The sequence below is a fragment of the Bombus flavifrons genome, chromosome 4, assembly GCF_040668555.2.
Source record: "Bombus flavifrons isolate JBK064 chromosome 4, iyBomFlav1_principal, whole genome shotgun sequence".
Classification (NCBI taxonomy): Eukaryota; Metazoa; Arthropoda; class Insecta; order Hymenoptera; family Apidae; genus Bombus; species Bombus flavifrons.
In genome coordinates, this window is record NC_138445.1 from 18645706 (window position 1) to 18665993 (window position 20288).

The 20288-nt window shown below is 42.0% G+C and overlaps 1 protein-coding gene across 11 annotated transcripts in view; it reads right to left on the reverse strand.

The window, feature by feature from the left end:
* Nucleotides 1–20288, reverse strand: part of dyl (transmembrane protein dusky-like) — a 63752-nt gene that overhangs the window by 7057 nt on the left and 36407 nt on the right. For all 11 annotated transcript variants that reach the window (XM_069110667.1, XM_069110666.1, XM_069110665.1 and 8 more), the window contains one exon: nt 12966–13047. In XM_069110667.1, the coding sequence (XP_068966768.1) occupies nt 12966–13034 (69 nt within the window). In that variant the 5' untranslated portion in view covers nt 13035–13047. The remainder of the gene's footprint in view (nt 1–12965; nt 13048–20288) is intronic.

Consider the following 20288-nt stretch of genomic DNA (forward strand, 5'->3'; position numbering starts at 1 on the left):
ACGACGATCTCTTTTGTTCTTTACAAACGAAAGTACCATGTATTTACCGACTCTGCGTCTCATTCGTGCATTGCTTTGCTTTTTATTGATTCAGTCGATGCCATTTTTCCTTTTTCTCCACTTTCCACTCTCCGCTTTTTGCAATATCAAAGATTTAATTCGCCGCAATCGAACAATTTGTATTTAATCCGTCGTCGCGAGCGAAACCATTTTATAAAACCATTTTACGATGCGGAACGTCGCAGTTATCAAAAAAAAAGAAGAAAAAAAGAAGAAAAAAAAAAGAAAGAAAAGAAGAAAGATCACGAACAAGGATCACGTATAGACAAGGCGAAAAGTAACTGTACAAATGTAGTCAGGTTCCTGAAATTACTCGAGTTCCTGTTACAATAGAGTTACGAAACTGAAGCGTCTTTCTCTACCAACCGCTTTCTGTCCGTCGTCTCACTGTGGCGTTCTCTTATACACGATAAAACCATAAATTATCGTTTTCTCGAGTAGTACTCTGTCCAATCGCTTCGTATCAAGCGAGTCCAACGAGATTAACGAAACTAATTTAATTCATTTCACTCGGATAGAAAGAAAAAAGGAGACGACCGTGATAAATGCTCGTAATCATTTACAGGTGTCGGATAAAAAACGTTATAGAGATGTTACCTAGATCTCGCGTCATATTTTATTTCTGCTTCGTTACGTTGAATCGATTCCGAGAAATTCTAAAACCTATACTATTACAAGATCTGTGAAAGTGTTCCATTAACTGAATCATTTTCTCAACTCCTACTCGTGATTATATTAAAACAAAGAGAAAGCTTTTGCATCTCCTATAGGATGTCTTTCGTTCCTAATTATTTCTCTGTCATCGTAACTTGGTCGTGTCACCTTACCATATATTCTGCCACGTGCAGTAATTAAAAATATAATTTGAAAAATCGCCGATCAACTATAACGTAGTCATCCGGCATCGGAATAACGTTCTAATATACGCGAGCTTTTTAATTCTCAAAAGGAAATAAAAAATTGATAATTGATTCGTTCGACTTAACATCATCCGATGGTCACGTTCGTTCAAACGTATGGTAACAGGATCGTCCGAAGGAAGAAAGATTCGAAATCGGAGCAAAGAACGTTCCATACGGAAGAAAGTGAAAAGAAGAAGACTAGACGTAAACCCCACAAATATACGATATAGCGGTACTATTAGAAAAGTGAAAAAAAAACTCTGCGCACGATTTCACAGAAATCAGAACAAAAGAATGGAAATATTCGCGAACGTTTCATTCGGAAATTCAGTTCTAGGTCTGCCCCGAAAAGGAGAACTGATATCGTGAAAAACACGGCCGACACCCACAAATAAACTACAGACAATAGAAACAACGATAGTCGAACGAACGATAGTTCGATAAGAAATATCGAAATATCGATCGATACCTTTCTAATCGTAATGAAACGATAAAAAAAGGACGATTCGCGATCAACAGGAAACGCACAGTTCGTGCCTGACCGATAGCCAGGTCGACCGTACCTACGCATACCTGGCCGCTTTCTTGTTCTACTTGCACCTGCACCCGATCTGGTCTAAGGACTTTCTGAATAGAAAAGTATCGCGGAACCGGTCGATGCGTGAAACGAAATCGCCTAGCGACGCGGCGTTCATTGTGGACAAGACCGAGCCGTGACCGAGCGCGCATTCTACTCTTCTGAAGATTTCGAAAACGGCCGAGAAAATTGTCCAGCGAGCGGCGATTTTATTTCCACGCGGTAATCTTTACGCAAATTTAATCTCAACTAGCATCGTTGAGAAACGGCAACTTCCTTCGTGATTTCTCCATTCCATCTACGTGGCAGTCCTCGTCAGCGATTATTTGTTATTTGTAAACGCGTTTATCCGAATCCTTCCTTTTGGTAGATGGATTCAAATAATAGTTCAAATAATAGTGAAATAAAGAAATTCAATCGGTAGAGGTGTATCTTTAATCGTGACCTCGTTAAGATTTCATTTCGATAAACGGAGTTCACGCAAGGATAGGATAAGAACGGACAGAAAAAAACCATACTGGTCCACTTTTTGTTGATTTCTTAATTTCCCTATTTTAATTAATCTCTCGTGGATCAAGATGGCTACTAAGTCAGATTCAAAGACGCGTCTCCCAAAAAATAGACGATAAATCTATGAAACGTTTTAAACGACCAAACATATCTTCGAATATCGCTGCGATCGACGAGTTTCGAAAATTTTAGGCAAAATTTAAAGACAGCGTACGATATACGTATAGAATTAGTATCTCGTTAAATAATATTCCGACTTTTGTTATTCGTATTTTGCCACGGTGATGAAATGGTCGTAGATTGGTACGTAATTGGCTGATTGTCGACCGATTGGCATTTCAATACACGCATTTATCTATCGAGTAACACGAGCATTTACTTTGAACTGCTTTAGTAAGTAATTTTAATAAGTAATTTTTGAAGCATCCGATTAAACGTATAACACGCAACGGAATACGGTAGAATAAATCGACTGGCAAAAATACTATCAACTTTTCCAATAATCCGATACATATCGAATCGCAGGTAAAACGTGTGTTTTGGTAACGGCAGTCTTTGATTTTATTAGAAATTTATGTAGCAAGTTGAGATCAAGACGGTCGAATGGCATACGAAAAGAAAGAAGTAGAAAACGGAAAGTAAGAGTGGAAAACGAATGGTGCAGCGATCGGAAGCTCTGTATTGTACTACAGCGTTCAGCACTGAATTTCTTTATGGAGCGTCTGCACGGCGAGTTACTTTCGTTACTCCCCCGCACATTCGATACGTTTCGCTAATGGAAGAAGCCAGGCGCGAGAGCCACCTCCGTGCCCGAAGGAAGCACGGTAGCCGTACGAAGATCCAGACTGATTTCACTTTTCCATCGTCATCCAGCGGGAAGCCCGTCGTTCGTATCGGACGGCACACACTTTCACCCAACACCGAGGACAAAACTAACGCTAGTTAATTGGTTCGATTCAGCCAGCGTCCTGCCTTTAATTAGAACGTTCGCCTTACCGCGATGTCCGTCGAATCACGCCATCGCGAGACGTGCCTCGAAACAGGATAGAGCCAAGAAACTGTCGCGTTGCCAAACAATCCGATAAAATTGCTTTACGTTATTCGTTCGGCAATGCCAACGGAACGATTTCGTTCGAGCAAGTACACTTACGATCAGCGTTTATACTATCGGTTCGTTTTCAACCGTGCCTTGGAACATGCATCTTCCAATTTCGTTGCTAATTTTACCAATACGATCGCGATAATTGTATTTCGTTACAGCGCCAACCAAACTTCGGCAACGACGAAAACAACGGAGAAAGACCGAGCGATCCGTCGAAAACACGAAATGCGCGATAATCTGGTCCAAGTGGCCGAGTTTCGCTCGTTTAGAAAGCAACGCGTTTCCACCGATTCTGCGGGTCCACGTACTTGCAACATACACCGTCGAAAATAAGATAGCCGATTTTACCAAGAGAAACCACGACGTCTCGTAATATCGACCGTCTCTTTCGCTGTATATGGCGGCGAAAATGTAGGCCGGGTCAGTCAACTCGAGCGATGCGATGGTACCAACGTGTCGCGAGCGTTTCGATAACACGACTATCGTAAGCTCGTCTTCGGGAAATTAGAATGTCGGGAGAAAATTCGCTGGCCGACGACACGCTGATCACGCGTCATTTTCACGCGAACATGCCGACGTTTTGCAACGGTGTTTTCTTCGTTGAACGAAGCCGCGTTCTCCTTAAGACGAACTTGTTTCGCAAGCAGATGCAGATCTTAGCGAACCACGTATTTCGTCGATTACTCAGAAGTAATCGTTATCGGTTGGAGAAAGCTACGAGTGCGATTAAAAATAGCACAGCTATAAAATCCGTTTCCGAGTATAATCGACCTTGTCGTTTTACTTTATAAACAGTTGAAGGAGCACGTAATAATATTTGTTAAACTTTGTATTTCAACCTTTTAGCAGCGTTACACGATGATAAAGAATTTGACATGAACGATTTAGAAAATAATTATCGCTTTGTATGGTATTTATAGAAAGCAGACATCGGCGATTCTGTTACGCCCGTTTCTCTCGTTGTCACGCTAGTCCCGTCCTCTCGAACGATCGGTATAAAAATCACGCGTTGATATTTAACAAACGATATAATCGTTTATGCGAAGCATTTACTTTCAAGTTCGTCTTATCGTCGTTACATCGGTATTTTGGTATTTTACTATTTATAGTGGAAATTGGATAATTACAGGAATTCCAAGAAACGCTGCCGAATGCATCGTCTGCTTGAATGTAAAATTGATCGTCGTTTACACAAAATAAAAAGGAAAGCAATTCCAATTGCCATAGACGTAATTACGCGGAAATTCCCACTCGATAGAAATTATAAGAAACTACAAAAGTGGACAGCGAATGTTTGTGCATTTATGAGAAATTTAAAGTCGCAAAGATACAGAGAATACACGTTGATAGAGAAAGATATAAAAACGCGGCCAGTCTGGCAACGAGTAAAGATGGTTTGTTCTTTCGCAGTTGTAATTTTAGATAACGAGAAAATGTTGGTCGGCTAGAAGCAGCGTAATAAGAACTCGGACATCTTAACTAGGGAATCGTTTGTTCTTTAGTCAAAAATGGAGACTGTCGGGAAAACCGAGGCGATCCAATTACAAGGAGACGATTAAAACGACGGCGCGTAGCCCTAACCGTGAGAATCAGGTTGAGAACCGTGGCGAGTGTACGCTCTTTTGTCGAAGTCTGAACTCGCGGGGTGGGATTTTAATTAAAGAAGAACACTGCACGCCGGTACTGCTATGCGAAACGGCGCGGCGCGACGCGACGGTGCATTAAGTGCATAAACGCCCGTTCCGTCCTTCACTGGCTACAGCGTTCGTTCTTTCCTACGAATTGTTTCACGAACGTGACGAACTTATCACTGACAATGAGTATACCGCTGGTTCCAGCTGTAGCTTTTCGTCTCGTCGGTTTACATTTAAAAGTCCTGATTTCTCAGAGCTGGTACCTGCTCTTTACGCTTCACTCCCTGGGCTCTACCTACTGGCTTCACATTTGGAAATTTCCGCTTTCCGTTTTTAACACTCGCGTTTCTTCGATATTCTTAATATTCTTCTCCCGCTTTCTTCGATTTGCATCTAAAGACTTTGCTCGGACGTTTAAAATGCGTTGTTCACCAACGAAATTGAATCAAACTTTGCGTCCTTTGTAGGCTTAATACCCTGGTTATTCGAAGTCAGGGAATAACTGTTGTCATCTACTGTTTCATAACGCGAAACGAAAGTTGGAATTAAGTGTACGCGTTTTTTTATAAAACATATTTGTCCCTTATATAATATACAATATTTTGAAACACGTTCGAGGCATTTTCCGAAACGAAGGGAAATTTTATCGTTGAAAAGAAGTTATGCTCTTTAAACGCGACTTTGATAATCATATAGTTATAGCTATTTATTTTAATTGCGTTACTTTACATACGTTATATACGTCTATACGTAGGTATAATTGGTTCATTGCACCACGTTCATTGCAATATATTATTGCTACTTCTGCTATCGAGTGTTAATTCATCGATTGGACGATTAACGGTAAAACGAAAGAGAAATATTTTCGTTTTGTTAGTTTTACTCTTACTTTTACTCTCTCTTTCTTCTTTAATTTCACCACGTAATTCTTACCGATATCGTTTCTAGAAGAAGAAAGTAATATTATAAAAATATTCCAATTCGACATTTTTATTTTTCATTAACATAAAATTATTTGCTCTTAAAAGATATTTGTGGTCAAGAATTCGAATAATAGTTATTATTTAAGAAAAAGGCGAATGCTAGGCATCGCTATTGAGATGTTTAAAGCGATCGAGAATCACGCGGATGATGTTCGATTACGCTAGCTGGGGAGGTGCAGGTTCGTGAAACGTGAAACAAGTACGGTGTATCGCAGCTCGCGGTCACCCGCAAGATTACACGTTTCAAACGACCACAAAGAAGAAGAATGTTAATGTTCTTTTCCCTATTCATCAGCCTTTATCAATAGCGGTTCGCTAACAGCTGTGAAAGTCGCACTAAATGATTTCACTCTTCTTCGACTACACGACCATAAAACACTTTCGATGTAGTCGTACCTCCTATATCAACGTACGTTTTCCTGCCATTCTATTCGTCCATGTTACTAATTTTCAGACTTGTCGATTAGAAGTATAATTTTTTAAATTTCCAATTTGTCCGTAGTAGCGATCAATTTGCTTCGTATAATTAAACCATTCAACGTGAAACAGTACGACAAACGCATCGGATAACGATTAACTATACTATATTTGTAACGTTACTAGTGGAAATTGAAGTAATTACTTTGTCCAGTTTTTACCCATTTCTTTGTTATTCCGTGAACTTATTTTTTTATTAATTTTTTATTTTGCCACTAAACGATCTCCAAATCTCAGAACCAAAAGGCTTTCATAACTAAATACTTTCCATACTTTCGACACCAACACGTTGAACGATTTCAACGTTACGTTTACAAATTTAATAATTTAATAATGTATATGCGTTACGCGCGTTTACTTCGCAGCGAGCGTTAGCTCGATCCACGCAAAATTCACGTTGATCGATTCCTATAAAGTCACTGAAGCGATTATAAAACTCAAAAACATCGCTACACCGGACACGCGTTTACGGTAAACATTTTTTCTTTTCTTTCTTTCCTTCGCATCTTCTAGCGATTTCGCTTCTTAAGCGTATGTCCACTCGTTTCACGATATGCATATACATCCTCTATATAATATATGTCAGATCATAATCGTCGAAACGTCGATAGCAAACACGGAGATTTTTATTGCATCTTGGAGAGCGATAAAAACTAGAGCGATATTTTTTATTTATAAACGCACGTGCGAGCCTTCGGTTTCATTTCTGTGCTTGGGACGGTACGAGCTACCGGCAAGGAATGCAATTAAACGCGTTAGAAGCTAAGATAAATGCCAGTTTGGTGAACCGCAGCCGCTAATTTCCAGAAGCCGGGATCCCCCGTTTCTACGACGAATTATTAGCGAGATGGGTTAGTTTCGTGCGTTAGTCGCGACTGGTCATCGGTCGTGCAGCCTTCGCTCCTACCAAACAACCAACGTCCAGCAATCTTCGGAGCACGCTGGCCCACGAATTGGCTTTTTCTCATTTTTCCACAAACCATCGTGAAAAGACTTTTTTTTCTAACTGCCGTATCTGACTGGTTGAATGAAAATGCGGCCCATTTACATTAATTCTGCAACATATTTCGGTCTAACGTAATTTCGTCCGCGACGCGTCTCGCGCAGCTCGCCGTCGCGAGTCGGATTTTAGGCGTATTTCATCGCGCCAAATTCCTTAAGCGATTTAAAGGACGCGACGTACCGTTCGATGATATTTTACGGGTAAGGATAGTGGTTTAACGTTGGCTCTAAAATATGCAACGTAAAGAAGTATCGAGCAGGTACGTGACGCGAATTTTTCACTTTGGACGAAACGTGTAACGTTATAATTCACGCGAACGATAATTCACGTAGTTTTTTTAATCCCCCAACCGTAGTATGCAGCCTTCGTGTAACTGTTTAACTACGATTGCATCGGCAACTTTATTTCAAATACAACGGTATTCGTAATTCTGCTACTCCCGCGTTTAAACCGTTTAGCAGCAACGTAACAAGATCGCTTTGTACCAAACGTAAGTCTAGTGATCGCGAGATAAAGATTTCGTGACAAATGAGCAGCCGTAAGGTGTACTTATAATCAAAAATGTTCAATTTCAAGCCGATTATGTACTTCGAAAAAGGATTCTCTCTCGATTCTTTACCAGCAACGTTGCAAAATGAAATTATTCGTTATACCGCCCTTTCTAGCCAAAGTATCCTGCATACTTATTTTTTACTCTTCGAAATATTTTGTAATTATATTTAAAGCGCTAATTTGATAATTTAACGGAATCACGCGACATTTAATTATAAAATGCAATATATTTAACTATAAGATATTATCAGTTAATGAAAAAACAAATTTATCTATGAAAAATATGTAATCGATAATTGGGATTAAGGGCTAGTTTAGAAGAAACTAGTTTTAACAAACTTAATATGTCCCTTAGCAGAGCAATTAATTGCATCGTCTTAACCGCGTAATGAAGAGAGCAGAAACATCGATCGCACGTTCTTAACAGGTGATCTCGCTTCGGTGTTATCGAAGCGTTTTCGATAAAGAAGCTCGAAGCAACTTGCCCGGAATAGGCAGCACGGCTTGCGTTTGCCAAAGCAAACTTTCGACAACGTAAATACGATGAAACATCGTCCCTGAACGTTAACACGTATTAGAGGAAAGAAATTCGTATGCCGCAAACGTACCTCCCCTAAAATCTTAAAAGTCCAATTATGTAACTATATTTGCGTGCGAGCGACGCATATGGTGTAAACTTGACTTCACCCTAATCGTACCTTCCAGGACAACTATCTAAATTTCGTTTCTCGTTTGGCGCAAACCACGATCTTTCCAAATACTTGACAAAAGACATCAACAAAACGCCTCCGTTCGAACTTTTTCGACGATAGGAAAGAAGCTACCGTTGCGATCGAACAAGACGCGCGCGATCGTTTCGCGTTAAAAGGCGTACAACAGCCGAAGCGAGACGAGACGAATAGAAGACGAGACGAGTCGAAAACGAGACGACGCGAGGACAGAGCGAGACATTTCTCAGGAAAGAAAGCTGCCAATGGAAAAGAAGTCGATCCTCGGCTGGAACTCGACTAGAGTCTGACCTGCTACGTATCGTCTCGCGAATCGTCGTTCCTCTTGATAGAGAAAGAGGGAAAGAGGGAAAGAGGGAAAGAGGAAAAGAGGGAAAGAGGGAAAGAGGGAAAGGAGCACAGGGGGGGGATGTAAAACAGAGATCGAGGGAACACGGCGAAGAGCGAGCGAGGAAGAAGGAGCATCGTCTAGAGAGTATAGTCGAAAGAGGGCATCGCGTCCGGCGCGACGACCTACTATCTTCGCTTCGGCTGCTCGACCGTATAGTTAACATCGACTACACCGTAGTGGTGTCCGCGGGTACATCGTGTACGTACCTGCGAACAGCTAACTGTTGCACCTAGCCGTTTTCATTCATCTCCTTCCTCTCGCGTTTTCGAGCGTCGTTCCTTCTTCTTTCGAATTACGTAATCTTCGGAATTTCTAAAATTTACTCGTAAAATTTCATCGGATCGATTCGTGAAAATTACGCAGGACGAGCTAACGGAGACAGCCCCATTGTCATTTGTACGATTACTCGTTGATTATACGTCCAATTATTCCAAGATTAGAATAAAATTGCAAACTATTATTTATAACGTCGGATAAGCAATGTGTATACGTTGTTTTTCATTATCGTTCGGATTATACGAAAACCTGTTAAATCAATTTTATTTGAATTTTATTTCTCTTCGAGGAACGCAACGTTTTACTATCGTTGTCTACGACAACGTTCGTGACATCTTTATGCAGATTCGTATTTTTTGATGGAAATAACCAAAGGCCTAGAACTTGCATGGAAGTCTCGTTTACCGTGTAGCGTTACGTTTATAATCCGTGCAAAGATAGACCTTTTTCTTATATTTTTACGAGTTTCGTGATACGTACTGTTGCGATTCGTATTAAAAGATCTGTACGATCGTATCGTCGATCGAGTAACGTTTTCTCTAATAAACGAGACTGTCAGGAACGTTTTGAACTTGGCGCTTTCAAAGTGCTTATCGACTTACTTGATCGTGATATATCGAGCTGCTTTTTGATCTTCCGTTCCGCGAATTATTTATGTTATGTTCGACTCTCTTCCTACGATATATCGCATAGCGCTTAATGGCAGACAAAAACGACCGATAAAAATCGCAGCTTCGAGTTGGAAACTTTATATTAAAATAGAATGAAACAACTGTAACCAACGCAATACCGGTTTCATATAATGTTATGCTTCCGTTAAACGTTATCGCACAAACTAGTACGAAACCAATTTGCAACTGTTACAAAAATAAATGTATTAATTACGTAGAATGCAATTTATTCCTAACAAAAACTTCGCTTTAATCCCACTACTCGTCCTCCCAGCGGCTACATTTTTAACAAGCAAATAACAAAGCGGAATGAAATATCCATCGAACGAATGAAATGAAATTAATGACGATAAGTCTCGCTAATTGCTTACTCGGAATATCTTTTATCCGTTTTCGTTAAAAACATTTGCATCGATGAAATTCAACATCATGGTTGCAAGCTCTCGTTAATTCGCATCGATCGACGAATACATTTTGTCCGATTAACGCAAATTTAAATGTTTATTCGGCAAAGTATTACATACACCTGGACAAACTGATCGCGTTTATCCGAACATAATTATAGGAAGGTGGAAAAACGACACGGATCTACGCACAGAGCCAACATTCGTAGGTTATAATCCGCTTGTAGTAGCGCAATATGCAAACGCGATGTGTAGACCACGCGTTCCCTTTTATTCCACCCTTCGCGGTTTTTCATGCAGCAACTAAAAAGATACACGCATCCGTGAAATATCGATTGGCATTCGGATTAAACGATAAAACCGATAAAACTCGTCCAACTTTCCTCCAAATCTCCATACATACGACACAGCTAACTGGATCGACTTTTGAATTCAACGAGTTATCCTAACTGGACGGAAAGCGTTTGAAACGAATTTATCGCTTCGGTTCCATTTGTTTAAAATCGCGCACCTGTAATTCCTGTAAATAGCTCGACACGCGAGACACCATTCGATCGCAGCAAATGCCGCGCGTTATTCGAATAAACTTTCCTTTCAATTTCTTACGATAATCGATTTCTCGTTCGTTTATTCGTTTATTCGTTTATTCGTTTATGCGTTGTTCGAAGAACTTATTTACCTATTCGTAATGTTCTATTTCTGAAATAATTGCTTTCCATTCGTTTCAAAGAAAAATTTCTTATTGACGTACGCATGCTTTGTACGACACGTCGTTACCTTTCTGTTCGTTAATTGAAATAATTTTTGCTAAGAAATTGCGTGAAATTTATGCGCGTAAAACTTCATCTACTTGTACAAAAACCCTAGAGCAATGTTTCTAAGCGAAACACGATTTCATTGTCCGCCTAGATTGCATAAGAATACGATTTTACGTAAATATCCGCAGTTAGAATCGCGTATATTTATTTATTTCCGTCATATCGCTTCAACCCTGATCCCACTACGTACATATTAAGATGTATAGTAAAGATGAAAGATGGGGGCAGTTTTAGCGTGGAGATATTAAGTCGCGCGTGGCACACTCGTACTCGACCGTTTCAGACTGTTCAACGTGGTAACCGTTTCCATTCAGGCTTTTACCTCGAAACGATCGGCACCGAACGACGACGATACATAGCGCGAGAAGAGCCCGCGGCAACCTTCATTCCCCTTAAGCATCAACGTCGCGTTGTTTCTCGGCCAGCATGCGCGTCCCGCGAATACCGGTCCAACCGGCGAACGTTTAGGCATCGATCAAGCACGATCGCTTTTTTTCATCCTATCCGAAGGACATTGCGCGTTTTTTAACGCCGATGGAAATCGTTAACGGTCCGATCTGAATCTTTGATCCTGCAGTCGCGGCGACATCGCGTTTCAGCCACGTTATTATCCTTACGAGTAGATCGCCGAGTCCGTTTACGTTGCGACAAACCTGTACAAGATATACGTTCTTTTCTCGCGATTCCGGATATGTTTTCCGCTATGACGTCGACACTCGAAAAGGATCGTTTTGCGATTTGGAAAATGACGCGCGATATCGCGTGTTCGGCGACGATGTCGTAGCGGGATCGACTACGAATGAATCGCACAGCGTCACCGACGCGAGATCGCAACACGCGACAGTTGCGATATCCTAGCGGAATCGTACGCCCGTGCGCATTGCACGATTAAAAAACATATATAACCGAATCGCGAAGCGTGACCGACGCTCGGCATCGTCGTTGCGACACCGCGACGTCGCATCCGTTCTAAACGAGGGGAACAGTCGCTAACCGCGACGTTAATCTCGTTCGTTCGACGGTAAATCAAAGGTTGGCAAGTAGCAATACCGATCGTAATAACGCACGAATCGATCGTTCGTGTAACGATGTAACCTGCGCTTACGAACAAGCATTACGAACAGTCGGTCGTTAAGACACGAAATCGGTGATGATAATATCGAGGATGATTGTCGCCTCGGAGTATGATTTAATTAAACGACGTTCGTTAAAAGACGAAAGCGAAAGATCGGTTGAAAATTTTGAGATTCCTGTAATCGCTGGTTGAATCGTCTTGCCATAACTTCGTATCTATCAAATTTTGACGAGGATCGACATCTTAATTTCCGATAAGAACAACAGTCTTCTCCGTATGGTGGTAAAAATTACTGTTACTCTGTAGTTTGAGAAACTTATCTGCGACTCTAACGTTTCGCGTGGATTACGAAGACGATTTAACCATTAGGGTTTATACGCGGAATCGCGTCGTATTTTGCCCTTGTAATACTCGTAATACCGATTCATAAGGCATCGCGTTTCCACTTGCAGACACGCGTACAGACGCGCGTAGAGAAGCCTCCGAACGCGTTCTTAATCCCTTCCCGTGGCATTTAGTTCGACGAAACTCGGGCCCAAGCGGTAAACATCGACGCGCGCTAAACAGACCAGACTGATGCTAGTAAACGGGCAAAAAAAAAAAAACAGTCCGCGAGCTCTGCTTGTTACGTTTACGTTTGGCCCAAGTATCTGGTCGCGAGTCAGACTGGCGATATTCGTGTTCGGGCCAAAATCTTCGTCGCGAGTCTGACTCGCTAAAGTACGGGAACGGGTTAAAGAGACGAACGAGTCGGACGACAAGACCGTATCTAATCGTCGAATAAATCGTAAATTGTACTCACAGCTAAAAGCAAAGGCAGCAACAAGATTAAAGTCGATTTTCGTATACTCCGCCACGTCCTCTCCATCATGCGAGTGTCCTCTCTGCAATAAAAAGCAAAACAAAGGCTGCTATAAATGCGTCCACGGTTAAACAGCTGATTCCAATCGACCGTCGATGTCGGATCGATCGAACACTCGGATCTTACGTAGGTCGCGCGATATTTCAATTCGTAAACGCTTACGTCGATCCACTCTATGACGATTCGAAGCATCTGGATTATTCGTCGTTGCCACCCCGTTCGTGTAAGTGGAATGCGAGCATCGAATGCGAGCATCGAATGCGAGAGGATCGGAAATATACCGGATAAAAGAGATTCGTGGCATTTATCGTCAGTCGGATGCACAAGTAGCACGTTTACCGTCCGGAGTTTAAACAAAGGACGTTGCGCAACGAGCGTCTAAACCGCACTCTACGAAAGCCGAGCTTCTTAATTAAAAGCTCGTTCGGGATGACGCGGTCAAAGAAAAAGTCGCAGCCCTGCATCGTCGGAAAATTCAATTCCGCGAGATTTAAAGTCTGCTTTATCTCTGTCGGAATTGGCGAGGAAACGAAGTTTAAAGGGAGTTGGAGAGAAAGAGGAGGAACACAAAATAGGAGAAAAATTAAATTCCGTGGGTAGCGCGGAGACAAGGGAAAGAGTTCAAAGACGGAACGCGAGAAAACGAGAAAACTTGTACTTCGAACGGGAGAAGAGATCAAAGGGAACGAGGATCGCGAGTCCGTGCGATCAAAAAGTACCAAAAACTTCGAGCGAAATAGTACGACGGATGGTGAAAAGCGCGAGGAAAAGATGAGAGAAAAATACCGGACAAATATCTGCGTTCTTTCTCCTGCGGATAAGATGAAAAACGATTTGCTCGACGAACAGCCAGTGAACAAGAACGAATCGAAGGAGAAAAATATCGATCGAAGCACCTCTCTCTCTCTCTCTCTTTCTCTCTCTCTCTCTCTCTCTCTCGAATCCTTGGTTTCTTCGCAGAGAAACACCGGCCTATGGTCTATCGCGTTCGAGATCCACCGATGTCCTTCGGAAAGAAGCTGATCGTCGTTCCGCGCGATCCCAGCACGCCTTCCAAGGGGTACACACGAAGCGATAACCCCGAGTGATAATTCACGCTCGTCGATTGTTCGTCATCGGGGCGGAGTGCGCGAGCGTGCTTCCTTTTCCCGTTTAAAGAAAAAGGGAACTTGTGGCTCTGTGTGACGCGACTGCACGGTCCCAGAGGTGGTTACCTTGGCCGACGGGGACTGACTGAAGGTGCGAGCCACGCTCGTCTCCGCCACGAGCCACGTCCCACTGACCTACTCACGATCTCGATCGTCCGCGCTGTACACTCGCCCCTCCTCCGGCTTCTTCCGCCTTCTACGTAAGCAAAGTCCCAAACAGGCCCAACCGTCCTCCGCTCGCTGCTACTCCCCTACCCTACCGCGAAACGCCGCTCTCTGCCACCGTTTCCATTCCTTCTTATTCCTCCTTTCGCGTCCTTCTCTCTTTCTTTCGCCGTCGCCCCTCCGTCTTTCTCTCTATTTCCCCCTATACGCAATTTCTCTTTCCCTCTTTGTTCGCCATCTCTCTTTTCCTCTTCCCACCGCCTTCTCCTTTATCTCTCCGCTCGAGCGTGCAACGTTGCTCGGGCACAGGTGAAAGATAGCCGGAGCGAGGCGCGAGAGTCATTAAACGGCCAATGGGGAGGAGAGAGCCGCGTTTATTTCGGTGGTCGTTGTTCTTCTCCGAACGGAGGCAACGTTTCCAACGCTTTTAACGAGCTCTCTTTGGTTCGAGTTGCCCCGCTGCTAGATATCGTAAATAAAACGCCACGCTCGACGAACCGAATCGACAAAACGGGAAGAGCGAACTTTTCTTTTTTCTTTTTCTTTCTCTTTTTCTGTTTCTCTTCCTCTTTCTTCTCCTCTTTCTTTTTCTTCTTATAGATTTTCACTTCAAGAGGAAAACGTTAAATTCGCGGAATTATAGAAACATCTTCCTTTCGTGGAACGTGCCTCGGATTACTCGCTACGCGTACCACCGTAAAGTAACGAAAGTACGTATTCGATTTATTTCTGTCGTCGATCGACCACATCTGTCAGATCGTCCTATAAATACAATTCTCTCGATACGTATATCGAACGTATTTTCCTCGTGCTTACCATTTTTTACCATCTATCGGTCGAGCTTTCTAAAGACTCGTTTTCTAGCCAATATTATACGCTTCGATCACATCCGTTAAGCTATCGCCTGTTATTTAAATTTCGATTCAGCGAATTTAACATTCGCCGAACGTATCGCGTCTGGAATCCTGTAACGCAACATCGCTCGCGAAGCGCTATTTTACGAAGAAACTCGTTTACGAGAGAACACGTAATAGAACAACGAACGATGCAGACGAGCACCGCTATCCGCGACGATATCGCGGTGTCGGTTCGCTGGTGGACAAAAAGCCGAGACAGAGAAATCTCTGAAAAATATTTCGGTTATCTGTCGCATAGGTGAAACGTACGCCGATCGTGACTCGAATCGTGCCACGGAATCAACGAATCAATTACGACGAAAGTGTCTCAACCATCGAAACAATTTCGATAAATCGCTAGCGAAAGAAAGATCCGAATCGGTGACCGCATCACCCTTCTACGAGACGACGTCTCAACGTTCTACGATTTTTCCTCCGTTGACCAAAAGATATAAACGCGAGACACAAGTTTCGATGAAAGACGAAAATTGACACTATTTTTTCATTTAAACTTATCGTACAATCACGAATAAAACTTATTGGAAAATAAGCGAACGACAAATAAAAGCATCCAGTTAGTTAAAAATATTTCAAGTTAAAAGTAACCTTGCCGGAACTTTGATATCGACGATCATCTATTACAGTTTAGTAATGCTAGCCTTTTTTTCATTTTTTCGTTTCCACGTTATGCGCTTATCCAATTATTAGCGATAACGACAACTCGTTTATTGTCACTGAGATTTTTACCTAGGACTGCCTTCGTATTGGAACTTGCAACGAAACTCTCTATACTTAATAATTCGAGAATTACAAACATGGAAATTGAACGCGAATGTGTCTAATATGGCCGATTCTAAGTCGAACAAATTTAACGGCAAAAAAAAAGAAAGAAAAGAAGAAAATTTACGAATATTTCTTATACCGAATAGTTCTTAAACGAAAGGTATCGCTCCAAATACGGTTAAACGCGAAGGTGTAAATAAGCTTCTAAAACGTATCAAAGTTTTCAGTACATTTCGATTCGCCATAGTATCGTACAACAAGAAGCGGGCAATTTGCATAATTATCGTGTATCTATTAATTACAGCGTGGCAAGTGGCGATGGTAGCACGGAGCCGTGCATATTATAAAACGCTCCACTTTCGCGGATACGAGAGATCACCAAGTCGATAAACTGACTGTGTTCGTAACGTGGTACGCGAGACGAATCGATCTGACTTTTGCGAGACGAGCGGTTAACGTACAAGCCCTGGAAAAGATACGACGAAACGTCCGCCCTTAAGTTAAACTCGGCACACTTTCCTTTTCGCTTCTCGAAATCGCGTCGTAAACCTGAATTTGCGTAACACCGCGACCGATAAGAACCAGACTAGAAAAGCAAGCAGCGGCCTGACCCACATTTCTCACCCGCATGCTACTGAACCAAACCATCCGGAAGTGGCCTATGGTAGTGGTTGTGCGTAGGGATAACGCTGAACGATAGATAATACGTGAAAGTGCGAGTGAATGCAACGCAACCGCCATACTTTAATAATAAATCGCATACGAAGGTGGCGTTCCAAGGGCTTTAGTAAAGCGATCACTAACGAAATATTAGAGCGTATTAGACGAGTAATAGAAAAATTTCGTTGCCAAAGAACGTTTAGCTCTTGTTTGTAAAATAAATTGTCTTCGTTTTTATTAAATTTTGCTATGTATCGAAAGTACGATAAATGTTCGACGAAAATATCTTAAATACCGTCGAACGTACAATGCGATGCGTATACGTTCGATAACGGTGTTATAAAAATTGGATATCGAATTTCGCTGCAAGAAATCGATTCCACGTATTTGCATTCAAATGGAACATAAAAATTGATCAAAAAGCCAATCACGATAGTAACACCGTTATCCCAAAATTGAATAGAAAGTATATCTATTAGTTTTTCATCGAACGTTGTACGTATAATTCGTTTATTATTTCTTTTATAAAAAGATTCACAGAGTGGATTATTTCAGCGTAGCTGAGACACAACCTTTTACCATACGACACTTTTGTAACGCGACAAATCCTCGACTTACTTTAATATCGTACTTATTTTAATATTTCGTACATTTTGTCCGTAGAAACGTTCGAAGAAGAAAAATGAAAGCAACTCACGGATAGGAAAGTATCGGAATGCAAACGAAAACCAAACGAAAGAAAATAGTACAACATTTTATAAATTTTCCCTTCGCAAATTTCATAACGCGTTATAACAGCGCTTGGAAAAAAAAGACCAGGAATTATATTTCTATATAGCACGATTTTACCTAACGAATACCACGATATTCTGCTTCTATTTTTACCTACATTCCTCCATTTTATTCGGTCAGATTGCGTTCCTTTGCCCTTTCTAACCGCGGCTTCTCTTAATTCGCGCAAAAGTATCCCTCCTATTCGTTAAAATTGTTACAACGATTCGAATCGTACGAAACGCAAACTTGGATCTTTTTAAAAGTCCACGGACCGCTGTTTCAATCAGATATCGCGATCGTATCCTTTTCAAGAATTTCGTCTTCTCGCCTCTCTAACTGTTTCGTTTCGTCTCGTTACTGGCAATGAAATTTCAAAGGCATTTTATACAATACGTACGATAGAATTTGAAAAGTTCTTTATAGTAGGCGTACAATAATACTCTGGTATTATGCAACTCGATATCGAGTATCTTTTCATACGCGATATCGATGTCGGTATCTATGCGAAGAACGAGATCTATGCGAAGACACGCGAGACAAGCACAGATGCAAACTGGAATCGGGATCCGGTAGAAAGGTGAACTAATAGGAGAAAGCGGCCCCAAAAATTAATCTTTCGGCTTGGCGCCGGTGTAGCTGATCGAAAATCGTGAAGTTAGGCAGGCGGTATCCTAGAATTTCGTTCCGGATACCCAAATCTTTATCTGCTTAGTGACGGAGACAGGCCTACCTGCTTGCCGCGGGACTGTCTTTGCGCGTATTTTAAATTTACATACGTAGACACGTACCGAAATCTTGACCCATTTCGTCTTAGCGTCTCTGCCCTCTGTTTACCATCTCTGCTATAGTTTGCTCCATGTATCTACGCGTGCCGCCGGTTATATTATTTTAACGAGCCCCTTTGAATTTACGAAGGTTACCGCTGTTAAATTGTATATGCCTGATTTCCAGCAAGATAATCATCTTCTTTCGAGTAGAAAGATTCCGATTAAAGTTTAGATCTAGCGAACCACTTGACAACCAAACGCTTATAACAGCTCCAAGACTCGAAGAGAAGCTTTGTAATTAGAAAATTTGATTCTTTCGTGTCTCGACAAGAATGCGACGTGTCTCTGCTAAATATTATTCGTATCGTTTAAGAACTACGTCGAAGAAGCTACCGATAACATTGAACGCGCGAAATATCATTCCGAATATATGGAGAACCGTCAAAAGTGTCTCGAGTTGCGAAAAGTCGCAAATTAACAGTGTTCGTTGCCATCCTGCGGGTAAACAACCGCTCGAAACACTGACTCGCATAATGAAAATTATCGATTACGAATCCATCGATTAAACGAGCAAACGTTTTATTAAAAGTAGCGAGTTTTCTTCGTACGAGGACATACGTTTTCCGGACTTAATCACTTTTTTCAGCGAAAGATGGATAATCATCGTCTCATGGATTCTCACGGATTCTCACGGATTCTCACGGATTCTCACGGATTCTCGCGGAATTGCATCGCAAAGAACAAACGAATAATGAAATCAAGCAAGTTGGCAAAACTCTTTAATTGCTTCCAACAATTCCTATAACAAAGAGACTAACGAACGTGATAAGAATTTCACGAACTTGCTGCAATTTTTGCGAGATCCGGTTAAAAAGGTTGGTCGTTTTGTTTGAACAAACGTGTGAACTATTCGAGAGTCTGTTAGCAGCAAAAAATCGGGGAAATCGTCCTTTCGAATACAATGAATCGACTTCTCTTCCGCAACGAGAATAGATTTTTTTGCAAGTAGCTTTTCTCCGATTACCGTGTGCCGGTGATTCGCGCATCTTTTATCCGGAGAAACGAAGAGGGGGAGGGGGAGGGGGAAAGAGAGAGAATGCACGCGTGTCGAGAACGCGTCGTTTATGTCTCACGTCCTAAATACGATGCGTAGACACCGGAGAAAATGACACCGAATGGGATCGAGCTCGCGAACCATTAGCAACGATTCGAATAAGCAGTTCGTCCTTGAAATCGTTGCAGATTCACGGACAGCGTATCAAAAGGCGCGTCCAGCGAGATCAAAGTACGCGACCAAGAGCGATCGTTGGTCGGAGAAACAGCGTTACACAATTATTTCGGCAAACTACGTTCCGTAACGCGCCCCCTTTACCCTCGTTTTCGCCAGTCGAGCGATTCGCCTTGCATCTTGCAAACAGATCCGAGAGATATCTTCGTGAATTTATCATCGTTGGTCGTTAAATCTTAACGTACCGTTCTTTCTTTCCATCAACGGCCGTCGCAAACCGACCTACATCTCAAAAACATCGAAGAATCCGTTCCGTTTCTGCCAGTTAATCGCGAATTATTTCCTTAACGACGATAGCGCGGCTAAAGATTCGACCGTAGATAGAAAATCATCGATCGAGTCGAACTACAGCGGATCTTGGAGATTAGAATTACGACAGCGATCGCGAAGCTTTTGGAAAATATTCTAATCGAGATTGTAACGACAGCTGCCTTTTAATTAACGCGATCCAACGCGTCACTTGTACAAAAATGTCTCTGTATAGGCAATTCTGTATAGGCACTCTGTATAGGAATTTATGTAAATGATTTATCGCGACCGTTGGTAAATCAGAAATGACGTTATAGACGAGAGGTTTTTACGTCGCCAGATGCATCTTGAATCGGCAGCTTGAACGAGACACGCGCGCGTATGCGATAGCGCAACGCTCGGATAAAGATAGTCGTGTATATGGGAGAATTGTGCGTAGAACGCGAAACGTACGAAACGAAAAATACGGCGATCGATAAAGGAGACGTCGGCGACAAGGTGAATCTAAGGCGATCAAGGTCCGGAGACAGAGC